Source organism: Chelmon rostratus, chromosome 5 (genome assembly GCF_017976325.1).
Source record: "Chelmon rostratus isolate fCheRos1 chromosome 5, fCheRos1.pri, whole genome shotgun sequence".
Classification (NCBI taxonomy): Eukaryota; Metazoa; Chordata; class Actinopteri; order Chaetodontiformes; family Chaetodontidae; genus Chelmon; species Chelmon rostratus.
Genome location: NC_055662.1, coordinates 12,536,248 through 12,551,434, shown reverse-complemented (window position 1 = coordinate 12,551,434; position 15,187 = coordinate 12,536,248). Strand labels below are relative to the sequence as shown.

Below are 15,187 nucleotides of genomic sequence, written 5' to 3'. Positions count from 1 at the left end.
ACACTGGAAGCAGTGCTGTCCTGCAACCCAGATCTCCGCTGCTCTGGTGAGAACGGAAGTGGATGTTGGTGAAGCAGGAGGTGAAGGAAGGCTGTCACAAAAAGCTGCTCTACTGGTTTAACTTTTCACTTGATGAAATGAATTGGTCAATTGTTCTAGCAGAAATACGTCCTTCGAATTATATCACAGTTTGGTGGAACATGGTGGAACTACATTTTCATCTGTCTCTAAGTTAAAGTTTAAAACCATCCCTCTCATTTTAATTCATACATGCCCATTGTCACAAATCTCAATTTGCCTTAAGGGGGTTTGCAATCTGTACAGCATATGATGCCTCTATCATTAGACCCTCCATTTGAATAAGGAAAAGGTCCCCACAAAACCCTTTTAACAGGGAAAGATGGAAGAAACAGAGGAGGAACAGAGGAAGGATCCCTCTCCCAGACTTTCAATAGATAAAAAAAAGGGAAAAAAATAACAATACACAGAAATTTAAAAAAAAAGATGCGTGTGGACTGAAATTAAATATATTTAAGAAAGAGACAGTTTGTTGGTGAGGCGATTACATGAAGGTTCTTTATCGTGATTAGGCTTCACCTATACTGATGATACAAGGACGAACACTGCTCTGATACCAAGGACATGTCCTGTGTTTCTGGCTCCAATAATTTCAGGTTTTTGTAACGCAGTTTCTACTGGAGTGTGCCCAAGAAATTATCTTATTGCAAAACTAAACGTCGACACTCGTGTCTACGGGTAACAAGGAGTATTTGACAGTATGTTAAAAATATGTGGTAACTTAGAAATACGATGCTAAAGTTTGACCACAAGAGAGTAGTAACGAATTTGATAAAACAATCTCAGCTCAAGATCCACTTACTTGCTTGCTGTGGAGCTTTTGAATGCAAACAGAGCAAAGTCTGCAGATTTTTTTTTTTTGGTGTTTGGTAAAGTTTGCAGCAGGGGGCGTGGGGGGACCTGAGGGACCCTCAGTATTTCTAAAGATCTTGCTGCGGCCCTGAACGCAAGCTTGTACTCACTAATTTCTTACCACATGATGAGCAGCTACACACACGGCACATGTTGCACTCCCACATGCAAATCCGACAGGGTCCCCGAAAAGACACACCTCCAGCTGAAGCAGCGCTGCACCGTCTCTGCTGCAAATCTGCTTCCCTGGATGTCAGCTGAGGGCGACAGAGGGAGGTGTTCCCCCTTCCCGGTTCTCAAGATTTTCCTCAGTCCACAATAAACTTTCATTTTGGGAAGTCGACTCACACACATACACACACACTCACACACACACTCACACAGCGGAGGTCGTCATCCTGTCCTGCAGCGGGAGAGAAAGCCGGACGCGGCTTCACTTCACGTTCACATTGTACGTTCACAAAACGCGCGAAAGGAGGACGGAGAAGACGCAGGAAGCGCACAGGTGGAGCTCTCCGGAGCGTCTTTTTTGATTTTTTTTTTTTTTTTACTATCATTCGCTGTCATCTCGTGGAAGATCACTACAGGGACAAGAAGAGACAAGACAATGAGAGAGAGCAGCCTTCTCGCTGCCGGTCCATCCCGCAGTGTTTGACTTGCTGTCTTCTGTTTTTGCTGCACGTTCACTCCTCAAAGCGACACCTGGAATGGGAAAAGTTGATCTGCCTCGTCTGGACCGCAGCAACAACTCCCGAGAAAGAATGAAGTAACCGCTATGGAGCCGGACAATGCCCCGCACTCCAAACTCAAAACCACTGGAGTCGGGGGGTGAGTCGATACACTTTCAAGTCCAAAGAAAATAACTTTCCCCCCCTCAGGTTCAGAATGATTCGTGTGCTCGTGAACATCACCTGCGTGTGATTAAGCGTGTCACGTGCATTTGACATTGATTTTGGTGTAAAGCCGCTCGCAGCATCGATGGGAGTTGTGCGCCGCTGAGCTGCATCATGAGAAGTAACACAAACGTAAAAGTTCACGTTTGAGAAACTTGGGCAGCTCGACACTTGGACAGGTGGTGTAGTTTAAAAGGTTGCAGGGAAGCTTGTGGAAACGATTTTCTGGGCTCTTCAGACAGTTCAGTGGAAGCCAGTGTAGCCTGCTGCACTGTTCCTTGGAGTTGTGTCTCTGAAGCTTGTATTAGAATGAGCTGCCAGATGATCTGGGACTGATTTGAGGGAGATGTATGAGAGGAGGAGACCTCTCCTCCTCCTCTTCCTCCTCCTCCCCTTTGTCTCTCCTCCCAGCTGTGCATCTCACTCAGCTGGTTGGCCCTGCTGTCCCAATGGGAGGGGAAATAGAAGTTAAAATGTTGCATCATATAACCCTGGTGGACTCATGAGAGAGGGGGGGGGGGGGGGGGTCTGCTAATGTCACTGTGAGTGCAGTGAATGGGATGCAAAGAGGAGGCCGGGTAAGCTTTAAAAGCTCCAACCAGCAGTCAGCGTGTCAGTGTTTGACCAGTGGCTTCCTGCGGCCCTCTGGAAAACCACTAATGCAAAAGATGTCCTGTAACTGGCGGCGTTATGGCACTTGTCTCCGAGCCTGGTTCGCTTCAAACACCGCTCGCTCGACAGGCGTCCAGTTCCATCCGCTGCATACAGCCGAGTTATTACCTCTAAGAGTGCAAAAAAATGACATTATGACAATGACAATACGAGTCCACACACATCAGAGGTAATTTAACACCTTTGCAGCAGGGATGCTGGCATCTCTACACGTGAGCTGCCAGCATCCCTGTCATCGCTTGTCTTGAGAGAGAAAGGTCGCAGAAACATCAGTGGTCTTAAATTGGCTGTTACTGGCTGATGTGGGATGATGAATGTCACAGTTGTCATGTGAAAAGAGTTGATCTAATGGTCTTTTGCTCTGTGCCTTTTTACAGCCACACACACACACACACACACACACACACACACAAAAACAACAACTTTCAAAACCAGCATCCTGCAATTTTCTTTCACTTTTCACATGAATTGGAGGTTTGAAGGTGATGCAGTGTTTTTTTTTTTTTCCGGCTTGCCAGCGGTGGTCCTGTGGGAGCGCTCACTTAGCCCTGCTGAGCACTAGCTTATCTGGTCAGGCAGCAAGATAAGACAAAGCTTGTTGACTTGAAACGGATGTTAGACTCTTTGAACAGTGCAGAGCTGCTGCCCTCCTGCAGCAGGTCTCATCACCGTGGGAGGTGGAAATACAGGAGTTTATGGCTTTTAAATAGCGTTGTAACAGTTTACTGATTGCTAAAATAATCAGGCCCATCTGCTGGGTACAGCTTCAAAGATGCAAAAATGGTCTTGTCTTTTGATGGGAAGGCATCATTGCTTTCAACGCCTAAACAATCAGCTATTAATGAACTGTAAAGAAACGTCTCCTCGATGATCTGTAGCCTACCTCGACTATCTGCCATAATTGCTTCCAACCCTTTTGTCTTTCTCTGCAGGAGAGTTCTGATTCTTTGGACTATACTCTGTTGCACCTGCTCTCTAAGGCTAGCACAAGCACAAGGTAAGCACACTTCACGACAAGGATGGCCGAATGTTTGCTTTTCTTGTTACACAGAGACATTATTGAGCAGGCAGTGTCTGGAATGTGCCTCACAAGCAGGGGCTGAAAGAGGAAATTAAAATTGATTTATAGGAGGTTAGAGTGACACTTCCAGATTTGTCCTGTGCACTACACCTCAGTGAGACTGTCCAGATCCTAGATGAGGTGATATCAGCGGTAGAACACAAAATGGATAAGGTAAAAATTGCCCCTTGGGCCCCTTGTGCACATATTTATCCTTGTTATCCAGGGATTATCTATGACCGAAGTGATCAGCATCCTCGTTTTCCATCTTAGTCAGCTGTACCTCTATCAGCATCGCCAAAAACTCTGATTCAGTGTGATTATTCTTCCCTGGAAAGCATCTCAAGTCTTCGTTAGGAATTGGCTGCTCCTCTTCCCCTTTTTCCATCAGGAGGATGGGACGCTTGAACTGTTTTAGCTGAAAATGGCACACGTCCCTCAGAATATAGATTTCAAGTCAGGGCACATTCATGCAAATGTAGCATCAGAGGCAGTATGTTGCCATTTTTGCATTAAGTAGGGTATTTGTTGTACATTGCCCAAAGTGTGAGAAACACACACTCTGAACACTGTATTATTCGATTTAAGTGGAAACCTTTTACAATTCTCTCATAAAGGTTTCCAAGGCGTTACATGACCCATCAGCCCTGACTCCCAAAGGCTTCTCTGCTAAGTTAAAGTGCACTCTGTCTCATGTTGACTCGCACTCAGCCGCGTCTTGATGCCTGATGCAGTTAGCTTTCTGCTACGCGCGTTAAAGACCTTTCAGATTTTTCAGATCTCATTCAATCAGAGCTCTCGCCAGTTTCTAGATGCCGTCTGATCATGTAAGCCACTGCACTCAGTGATAACTGCTTCTGCCAATTGCTGCTTGATATTTTCCTCCAGTGATGACTGCTGAGTGCCTAGAGACCTAGGTTTTTTTTTACGCAAGGACCTACTCATTTGCAAACTCTCTCTCTCAGATTCCAGCGAGACTATAAATGTGTTCCTTGATGAAGCAGAGTGCCTGGGAAAACAGCTCTGCTGGTATTAAAACCTGCAGACAGCTCTTGCGTCATTTGCAGGATAAATACTCTTTGCTTTCTACTCGTTTCATGAGAAGATGACTCGCAGTGAAAGCCAAGCATATGGAAAGTGACTGTGCAATCACAAGCTATTGTACTGTTTGTTTGATTGTTGCTGGTCACACTCCAGTTTATTCAAGGCCAAATCCGGGACGGGTGTTCTTGCACCATTTTCTCTGCGGTTCTTCGACATGGGCTGTTACTTCTACATGTACTGTAGTTGCCACACAGGTGTCACATTTCACCAGCAGGGTCAGGGCCTGATCAAGGTCAGCCACAGTGCAGCATCCCTGCAGCAGATTCAGACCCAGATGGTGGCTCATCTGTCAGTGCTGGGAATCAAACCAGCAACCCTGTGGTTACTGCTCCCCCCCACACACCACTTTCACCTTGAAGAGAGAAACAGTCTAAATAATATACATAGACCCTGGAAATGCACTCACTGACCTAAGGAATTGTGCCCCATTGCTCATTCCAATCATCCATTTCAGTGTATCATGGAAAAAGTTTTCTTTGGTCATATCTGCTGCCCAGTCGATGCATTCATGTGCTGAGTCAGAGGCCAGCAATTCACTCCCTGTTTCTTGAGAAGGAGTGAAACCCAAAAACATCTTTGGGTGCCGAGTTCACTTCACTAGAAACACAGGGTTGTATTGAATGCTAAGAACCAGTTGTGCTGCGTGGTGTCAGCGCTTTTCCTGAATGAACAAATGAAGTGTCTCTACTAGAGGATTTTTACTGTGAAGCAGCTGCAGGAAATGTTTTATTGACGGTGTGCCGATATTGGACATGAATTAATCTGTGCACTTGCCTTCTTTCTGAGAACAGTGTGTTCTTTTTAGCTGTGTCTTCACGAAGTGTTATGCTCTGTTTTCTTTGTGTTTTCAGTTTACCAGCTTGCCTTCCTACCATTATGAATGGTGAACGTAATTCCTCATCCAGCACTTCATTTTAGCCTTGCACACATTTGTTTTGCATTAAAGGACAGTTCTCTTGGATATATATGTAAGCTACATTGCACGGACTGGGAGGATTGACGTACTGTGTTCTGGATATACTGATTGGTCAGGGATGATCAGCTCTTCTTTATTTTCCAACCTTGCTAAACCAAACAAAAAAGCTTTTGTTTGACATAACTGATGACTTGCACCGGTGTCTAACAATAGACAATAGTATGATATTGGGAACATTTCCAGTCTGTTTTGATGTTCGAACCAAAACCAGATTTAGCTGCCTGAGTGTGCTGAATGTTATGCTTGCATAAATAATAACCCAGATTTAGCATGACCTTGGTGCTGTTGTTTCAGTGGTTCTTGGCCTGGGATTTGGGAAACCGTGTTGCGTTTATGGATTGCAAAGACCATCGTTTTTTGGAGTTGAGAGATGATTTAGAGGCTAAAACTTTTTTCACCTCCAATTTTAGTTTTTGTGAAATACTGAATTATGTCAATTCAGGATCACAACCTAGAGAGGCATAACATTTTGTTATAAATGATATATATGTTGTCATTTCTCTCGTTGTACTGCGATGGGTGGTCACCAATAGCTAAAGCGATATTTCAAGTGAGAAGGCTGAGAACTACTCTTGTTCAAAAATGTGCATTTATTGTAAAGAATACTTAAGTGAAATAAAGGCTGGTTCTTGCTACAGTGAAATGTGGATTCAATTAAAGTCTTATATTCTGTAAAGGCGGAACCCAATTTGAAGCCATATACAGAACAACACTATAATGTGTGAAAATTAGCCACAGTTTCCTCCAGTGAGATGCAAGTGGCGATTAAAAACCTGCAGGAAACGCTGCAGTATGTTTACATGAGCTTGGACCCTGTCAGGGCCATCATGTTAAATCCATCATGTTTAATCAACAGACATTACCAGATAAAGTGAGATGGCTTTTCTGTCTCTGCAGGAATGCACCTCTTCAAACCCCACCACTGTCCTCTCCGGGGACCCGTTGAGCCTCCGTTTCCAGAGAGCGCTCTAATTAAGACTGATGTAACCATTACATAATTGGCGGCAATCCCCAAAACTGGATGTTGATGTGTGGCCCTATCGGAAATTTTATGCAGCCTTTTTAATTGCGTTTTGCTGCAGGATTTCCATTAGTCTAACTTTAAACTTGTGAACTCCCGGCCAGGCATCAGAACATAATTATCACTTATACTACTGCGCTATTGTTTTTTCAGTTTATGCTTTGCAAATCAGTGCACCACAGAGGGAGGTTGTTAATAGGTGCCTTACACAAATTAATATGGTATTGTCTTTTAAATAGCTTATTAAGTGCACATACCATAAAGTGAAATGTGTTATGCAATTAGCTTTTTTCTTTTTCCCTTTTTATCATCACATTTATATATTCGTTTTCCTTTTATGCTCCTCTGTAAAGCCCTTTGAGGGTGATGCCTTTGCCAAAGTGTTGAATTAAAGTTACTTTGGGGAAAGGCAGAGCATGTACACTTTCTGCTGTGTTGTATAAGCTTATGGATCATGATATCATGGTTTTTTGAAAAGTTAGTTCTTGTTCAGTATGTCTAGATGCTACAGAGCTGATAGTCACTGACTTCTCTCTCTTTTGTTTCTCTGAAGATGTGGATGTTCTGCAGCAGCTTGGGCTCTCTGGGCGAAGGGCAGCCGGGTCGCCATCTTCAGGTGCTCGACCCATCCCTAATGGCATCATCCCCTTCAAGTCTGGGGTCATCCTCACCCCGAGGGCACGTATCCAGGTGCCTCTGCGCACCGTTATCCCTGATACCTACACCTCCACCAATCTTTCCCTGATCCTCAGCCTGTCTGTTCATCGCATCAACAGCGCTTTTCTCTTCTCGGTTCTGTCCAAGAAGAGGAAAGTGCAGCTCGGAGTGCAGTTCATACCGGGGAAGGTCCTGGTACACCTGGGGCAGAGGAGCTCTGTGAGTTTCGACTACGATGTCCACGATGGCCAGTGGCACAGTCTGGCCTTGGACATCCAAGGCCACCGGGTGTTCTTACACACCTCTTGCGGAAAGGAAAGTGTACACGCAGATTTACGATCCAAAAAAGAGGAGACCCTGGATGCAGGTGGCTCCTTCCTGCTGGGCAAAATGAACCACAGCTCGGTGCCGTTTGAAGGTGCCATCTGTCAGTTTGACATTTATCCCTCTGCTAAGGCAGCTCATAACTATTGTGATTACATTAAGAAACATTGCAGAGAAGCCGACACATATCGGCCCGCGTTTCCACCCCTGCTACCTCTATTTTCCACAGACCCAAACATTACTGTCACTCATGTAACTCCGCCGTCACTGGCGGAGGCATCCAAAAACGCCCAGAGACCTTCTTTGGCCTTCACTGAGGAAAGCACCAGGACTACGTTTCTTGTTCCAACTGACCGCTTGCCGATGCTGAATGAAACATCTGTGTATCAGACCGGGAGCGCTCCAAAACCCGGTGCTGTGTCTGTTTCTCCAACGGTTCGTCCAGGGCTGGAAAGTCCGCTTAAATTTCCGACTCAAACAGCTACTACATCTCTTAGGATCAGCGTGACACCACAAAACCCCAAACCAACCTCACACGGCAGTGCCAGAAAGAACACAAAGCAAGGAGATGCTAATTCTCAGAAACCTTCTGTTGAAAGTGTGGATTTACCTGCTCCCACCGGACCGTCGGACACAAAGCCAAACCCCCAGACCACAGCTGCTTTCACACAGGGGTCCCCTTCAAACGCCTACCTTTCCCATGAACGACAGTTGACCACAGTAGCTTCAAAGAGACCTGAGCCAAAAGTGACCAGTGTGCAGGATGTCAAACCCACCTGGCTTCTTCCAGTCACTCCAGCTGCAACAGATGGCTTACAAACATTTGACCTGGAACCGACCCAGTTCTCGCTGCTGGCTGGACCACCTGGACTAAAGGGAGAACCAGGACCGCCGGTGAGTGTGTGAGCTCGAAAGAAACACAGCACCTTTGAGCCACAATAGGTGCTCCTTTGTGTGTTTATCTCATCGCATGCTTACAGTCTAGTCTTTTGCTGTTTATTTTATGAGTAAGTAGCTTATGGATTAGAGCCTTTGAATTGAAATAGATGCACATTCCTTTGCTTCAGGCCAATTTCCTAATACATCTTTGGATCACGACAATATACAAGTGTGAGACTATTGTTTAAAAGTTGTTTTTTCCATCCTTTGATGTGCGGAACTGCTGCTGACATGCCTCGTGTTTTTGCGGTTTTGTGAATCACCAATCACACCAATCATCTCTCAAGTGTTTGCTCATGTGACAGTAGTGTGTCAGCCGTGTTTATGATTCAGAAGTGCTCTGTTGCCGCCTCCTCAGTTTTTTCTTTCCCGACCTGCATGAAATCTTGGCATGTGGAGCCCTGCCAAATTGCAGCTGCGGTAGAAATAGTCAGGTTCATAGTTGGCCTTCGCCAGTTCGTGTTTGTCTGAGTGAAGGGGCTGGCGGTGAGGCGTTAGATTCCTCTGAGGGGGAGTGTGACTGCTCAGAGAATGGATACTTTTAAAGCAGGGTCAAAGGTAAAAACGGATTAAGCGCTTGCACACAATTAACCATTTAGAGTACAATTTAAAAGGCTATTATATATTAGATATTCAGGCAATTCTTTATTTCCATTAGTAAGAGCTGCAGTCTTTTTTCTCATTTTAAGCACCACAGACTGTCATGGTGGTCACAGTGTTCTGTGACATGCAGGAATTGTAGGAAATGGAAATTTGTCTTTTAGTCAGATACATCACAGTTTTTTTTTAAGTTCAATTAAACTTGTAATTCTTTGCTTTTAAAGTTCAGAGCAAAGTGTTAGAGACGAACGTATTTCAGGTTGTCATTGGTGGACCCGCGTCGACGGTCGACCGTGTACATTCACACTGACCACGTGGTCCTGACAGGCAGCGCTCCTCTGTCGAACACAAGATGGTTACCCACATTTTCCATTGTTAAAGGAACTTCTCTGTCTCGTATTAGGTCACGCTGGACCAGAAGGAATGCTTTAAGTAAAGCTTTCCTGCTTTGGCAATAAGGGAAACCGCAGCTCTGCATGCCCCTGAAGCAGCTCGTTTTTATGAGAGAGGCGTAACCGATGCCGAGGCCTCTCGCCATCCTGTTGCTTGCTAATGTTTGAGTACGAAGTACAGAGCAGATTGCTGAGTCAGGTATAAAATCCAAATGATTTTCAGGCAATCCTGTGTTCTGTTCTTTAGTGATGACTGGGAGCACGTTGTGGAGTTTTTGATCCTCTCTGCTGTGATTAGGGTTGACGTTAGCGGGCCGTGGACTGTTTAACAGGGCAGCTGCTTACAAGAGCAGGAATGTCTTTGATAGTATACACGACAGAGTCGACCGCAGCGTGTCAGCTCTGATAGATAAGAAAAGTGCTGATGAATACTTCAGTCCTGAAGGTGGGAGGACTGACGACTTGATAATCAAGAAAGGTCCTCAGTTTAGTACTAGAGACTATTTGCAGGTGTAATACTCGTTACGTATCCACAGATAAAAGTCTTAAGGTTCTTGGAGCTCCTAAACATACTCATTATGGAGGTCTTCCTCAAAACACCTTTTGGGATTCCTGTAGGCTGTCGACACATGATCAGCACTGTGTAGGGATTCACTGATATCAAATCAGGCCATTGTCTTACAGATGCTGACCTTGTTAACCAGATCTGGTATCAGCCAGATGTGACCAATCCACAATTAAGCACAGTTTCTGTCACGTCCTTGTAATTTCATTTACATTTATTGACTCACGGCCAGCAGCTGACGCTGCTCAGTAATCCCAGGCTCATGCAGTGAGGCATGCAGGCTTTTAATTTGGCTAAAAGAGAGCACCTGTAGTGGTTCGGCACTCTGCATCGGCAAGTACCTTGAGGTGAGGTATTATTGCAGTTGGTATTGTGAGAGGAAAAATTGGATTGGTGCATACTTTTCCACCCTTTTGAATTTCTGTTTTTGCATTGGAGAGAGGTGCTATCTTGACAGTTGAGCATCACTAGGATTTTACACCTTGTCTCTGCGAGCTGAAATGATTTGATTTTTACTCTCGCTTTGCTGCTGACAGAGTAACGACAGAGGAAAGCATCAGAGTCTTCAGAGATAAAGTAGTTGTCATGTTTGAAAATAAGTGTGTTGGATTTCTTTCACTTGAATTGAATAGTTATTTGTGACAAAACAAGCTCAAGCCCAAGTCTGACTTGACCCTAGAGTATAACGTCATGAATATTTATTGTTTGTGAACTGTGTAAATTCTATAAAGATGTGAGCTCTAGTGTTGTGTTGCCTTGCCGCCACCTTACAGCTCGTTCTGCTTATCATGTGTGGACAGCCTGATGGCTGCAGTCTAAAGGCTCTAAAGGTTGCTGAAAGCCCCTTGGCTGAAAGAGTATAATTATAGCTGCTGGTCCTGTCCGAATCAGACAAAAGTGCTCTATACGTCTGCCATTATTACAGTAGCCCAATTTCAGTTGGACTGCCTCGAGCTGTTAAGGAACATTTCTTTTTCCTCCTTCTTCAAACTTGTGGAGCCATGGGAAAATAAGTAACAAATCTGAACATCTCAAGCAAACTCAGGTTCCTCAAATTGACCCCTCATTAGATTTGACCTTTCAGAGCTTTGCTAATCCATGTATGAAATTGTTTTAAAGCTAGCTGATGCCCATAATTAATGTGATTGGCTGTGGCTGGAACCAGCGCCGACCTCCCTGCCAGTACAATGAGTCAGACTTACAGTCCATGCGCTGTGGTGGTTTTGGGCGGAAATCATATTGGCTGCAGGGGGACAGAGCTGCTCTAGTCTCTAACAAGACACCCTCATGCATGCCAGCATCTCACTGACAGCTCTGCAACTCTCAGCTAACGTCATTAAATGTGTAATAATAATAAAAAAAAGCTCAAGATGTGTTTGTTGAATGTTGCGCCTGAGTGACTTTTACACCATTTTTACTCTGAACACTTGAAATTCTCTTTTACTGTTCAAGGCTGTTCAAAAGGCTGCAACTCTTATTTCCTCCTTTGTATTTCTAGATCTGTCCCTCTGTCCCTGACATCTTTTATCTTTCTTCTTTTCAGGGCCTTCAAGGACTTCCTGGGTTGCCAGGAAAGCCAGGGAAGAGAGGCCCAAGGGTGAGTGTCTCCCAACCAGGGACAAGTTTCATATCTACCTTCCCACAGTTCCTCTTTTTTCCACTACTCAATCCCCGTCCTGTGTATTACAGTGCACCTTAATGATGCCTTGATTATGTCTGATCTTAGATTACGCCACTAGCACTGCACTGATATGGAGGACCTTTGAGCATTTTGATCAAGCACGCACTGACATCTTTGGATTACGGAGCATTATTCAGCCAGACTTGGTTTGCTTTGGCTCTGGGTTTGATCAAGCTGTGCTTCTCCGCTGCCAAGGTCCATTTGTAAAGCTGGAGAGCAAACAGCCATGAGCTACAAAGCTGTCGGTTGCCAATGTAAAATTAATCGAACACATACGATAGGTATCAGATGAAAATGAAAAAATAAGGTAACTTGCGCGAGTGTACCATGTACTGTGTTTCCAGACCAAGTACGTTCTATCCCATACATAAGCAGTAACACTGCTTGAATTAGGCACAAGTCCTAAATTAACATCGGCAAATGCTTCTCGTGTATGCTGGTGCCATATCTCAGTCTACAACTGTGAGCTCCTGGTGGAACCACATGGAGTGAGTGCAGCTGTTATTTTAAGCTCATGTTTTCATAAGAAATACAAGAAGAGAGAAAACACGAGGAGATGATTTGTCCCAAGGGACGGTTTGTTATTTTGATTTATATCTAACTGATGGTTGTGTATGTAGTTGCCGGCCTTTAAGCTGCCTCTCCGCCGCCCTCATTTGAGAATGATTGAAGCAGAAGTTGAACTTCGCATTACAGTGAGCGCCGGGCTGGAATAAGTATGCTAGAGGTAGGACTTAAGGCAGTGAAGAAATGGAGGGATACCCAGTTTGGTTGCTCTTTTGCAGAGCTCCCGTCGCAGCACTCCTGCAGAGTGCTTGTGCTACTGAGGAGTGAGCGCATTAGCTACCTGCCGCAGCCCGTGAGACCGTGCCCCGCGGTCAGGCCTCAGAGGGGTGGGCTGTGTGGGAACCCAATCTCTTTAAACAAGGAAGAAAGAGGGCTTTGTCCCCATCTTATTAAAGGCATTTAAGACCCTGTCTGGAGCTCAGCGGCTCTATCCAGTAGTACACTAAACTCTATAGAGTTCATTCATCATCAAGCTCTTGAGACCCAACTGCAGGCCACGCTGAGTCAAAGCAAAAAAAAAAAAAAAAAAAACCCAACCAGAGGGTACAGTTCAGGTTTTACTGATTGTTTTCCTGAACCAACAGAATTTTCCCAGATAGATCACATGATTAGACAGAAATACCTCACAGCTGTGATCTACGGGAAGCTCTACAGTGGACTCCGGTCTGGGCATAGCTTTACAAACACAAGTAATTAAAGTGACATTCATCGTGGTGGATGATTTTATGCTTCCATATGCAGAAAGTTGATGAACAGTAACTTGCATAATGCTTGAGAAGTTGTCTTTTTGTTTGCTTCCCAATAATTTGTTTTTAAAAGGTTGCTTTAAGGTATATTCCTTAAGCTAAAGTCCTCCTGTATTATAACTTTTTTTGGGGATTCACAGGTAAATCAAGGTTTGTTTGATAAATGCTAATGCATAATTGATGTGCGTAAACAGAATAGTGCCAAATCAGAATTTTGCTAGTGTGTTTGGGACAACACAGCAACCTATAAGCCTTCATTCAGCTGCACCTTTTAAGTCAGATATAGAGCAAGGTGCAACTCATGACGTTCCCATTGCACTGAACGTGTGCAGAGTGTGACCTGTGTGGGTATTCTGACTCATCACAAAGGCTTTCCAGCAGCGGGGATGACAGCGCACCATTAGGGCTTTACCTCTCTGACAGTAAGGTGTCATGTCTGACTGCGCAGACAGTCTCACTGCTGCTACCGCCGGTCGGCATCTCTCACACATGAGAGCTTCCACGTTCCCTGACACAGCCACGAGCCCGGCAGAGCGCCGGAGTTCACCCGGCCCTGAAGGGGAGGCTTGAGAGCGGATCAAAGGGGGCTTTGTGCAGAGAAAGGGACCTGCCAGTGTGCAGTCAGCATGCGCCGCTGGGTTTCTGTGAAATTGAAAACATTTGCATAATTTCTGTCTTTGCCTGTGGCTGATTGGTGCAGAAAACTGAACTGATTTATGTGTGTTTTAAAATGTAGATTATTCTGAAATGAATTGCGTGTGTGGGCATGAATGAGCAGTCTCTCAGAGGCTTGATTGGGTTTTTCTCCGTCATCATTGCTTACAGACGTTTCCACCATTGCTTGTACTTAAGCTAATGGGGAGCACGTTCAGAGAGTTAAGTGGCAGGGGGTCCACAGAGGATGCCAGCAGTCAGTTTGTTCATCACTGTAGAGTTGTTCCTGTGCAATGACTGGGAGCATTTGTAGCTCTCTACATATGTCAACCTGGAAACAAGTTTCCATGTAATGCACTGTAACACACTGGCCATTTAATCCCAGCCGATGAAAATATTTCCATGTGCTTCTCTCAGTATTCGGGTGGGTCGACCTACCACATACCAGCTCTGGTGCAAAGAAGGTAATGCACTTTATATTACACGCAGCAGCAACAATAGTTTGTTTTAAATAAGTGCCTCAAATAAAAGAGTCCCACTTTCAGAAACATGATTAGGATTCAAAAGCAGTCAAGAAAAGGCAGATTCTCTTTGTCTCATGAAACAACTGTTTAAATCGCCAGAAAAACTAATAAGTTATGTCATTTACTAAGCAAAAATGGCAGACACTTGCAGGTTGAAGCTTTTTTTAAAATATGTGCATTTCCGGACTTTGGGCTGATTTTGCCCGAGCTTTTGACTTTACAATGAATCGATTGATCGGAAAATGATTGGCAGATTGATCGTTAAGAAAACAATGGCTAGTTGCAACCCCAGTCGCACTGCTGGCCACACCGTTTCTCAGCTGGATCAGTGATCTTAGGGATGCAATCGGCACTTACAGCTTTCACACACCAGGGCTGTGATGAATAAGTGGCATGAAAGCCTGAAATACTCACCTGCGAATATTTTGCTTTAAAACTGTTCATACTGGCAGGTTGCAATAAAGGTTGCGACCTGCCACAGACGTGATTGGCTCATGCAAAAGAAAAATTGACCTTAATTCATGACAAAAACAACAGCTTGAATGATACAGTATTGATGGGTGAATTAATCACTTGTGAGGCCCGTGAGTTAGCAACACCAAAGTTCTTGCCGAAATGGAATAAATAAGAGTTAAGATCCTTTAAATGTGCATTATATGGAATAATCTTCAGGCAAAAGACGTAGTGTTTCCTTCCGTGCAGTCCAGTGAAGGTGTTAGCGGGTCTGTTCAGGGTTAACAGCCAATAAAAACAGTAGCTCCACGTGTCACTCCTGTAAAAGTCATTGGCCCACATCGTAAACCTGGTCACAGCTCTGGCATACAGGTGCTCTTCATCTGCAGGCCTCAGGTATGTGTGTGTGTGTCTGTGTGTGTTTGCGTA

The 15,187-nt window shown here is 44.7% G+C and overlaps 1 protein-coding gene across 1 annotated transcript in view; it reads left to right on the top strand.

Moving 5' to 3' along the window:
- Positions 1-1,625: 1,625 nt before the first annotated feature.
- The window catches only part of col27a1b (collagen, type XXVII, alpha 1b), a 61,092-nt gene continuing 47,530 nt past the window's right edge, over positions 1,626-15,187 (top strand). Inside the window, exons 1-4 of the mRNA XM_041937383.1 lie at positions 1,626-1,758; positions 3,428-3,492; positions 7,210-8,531; positions 11,677-11,730. Of these exons, the coding sequence (XP_041793317.1) occupies positions 1,706-1,758; positions 3,428-3,492; positions 7,210-8,531; positions 11,677-11,730 (1,494 nt within the window). The 5' untranslated portion in view covers positions 1,626-1,705. The remainder of the gene's footprint in view (positions 1,759-3,427; positions 3,493-7,209; positions 8,532-11,676; positions 11,731-15,187) is intronic.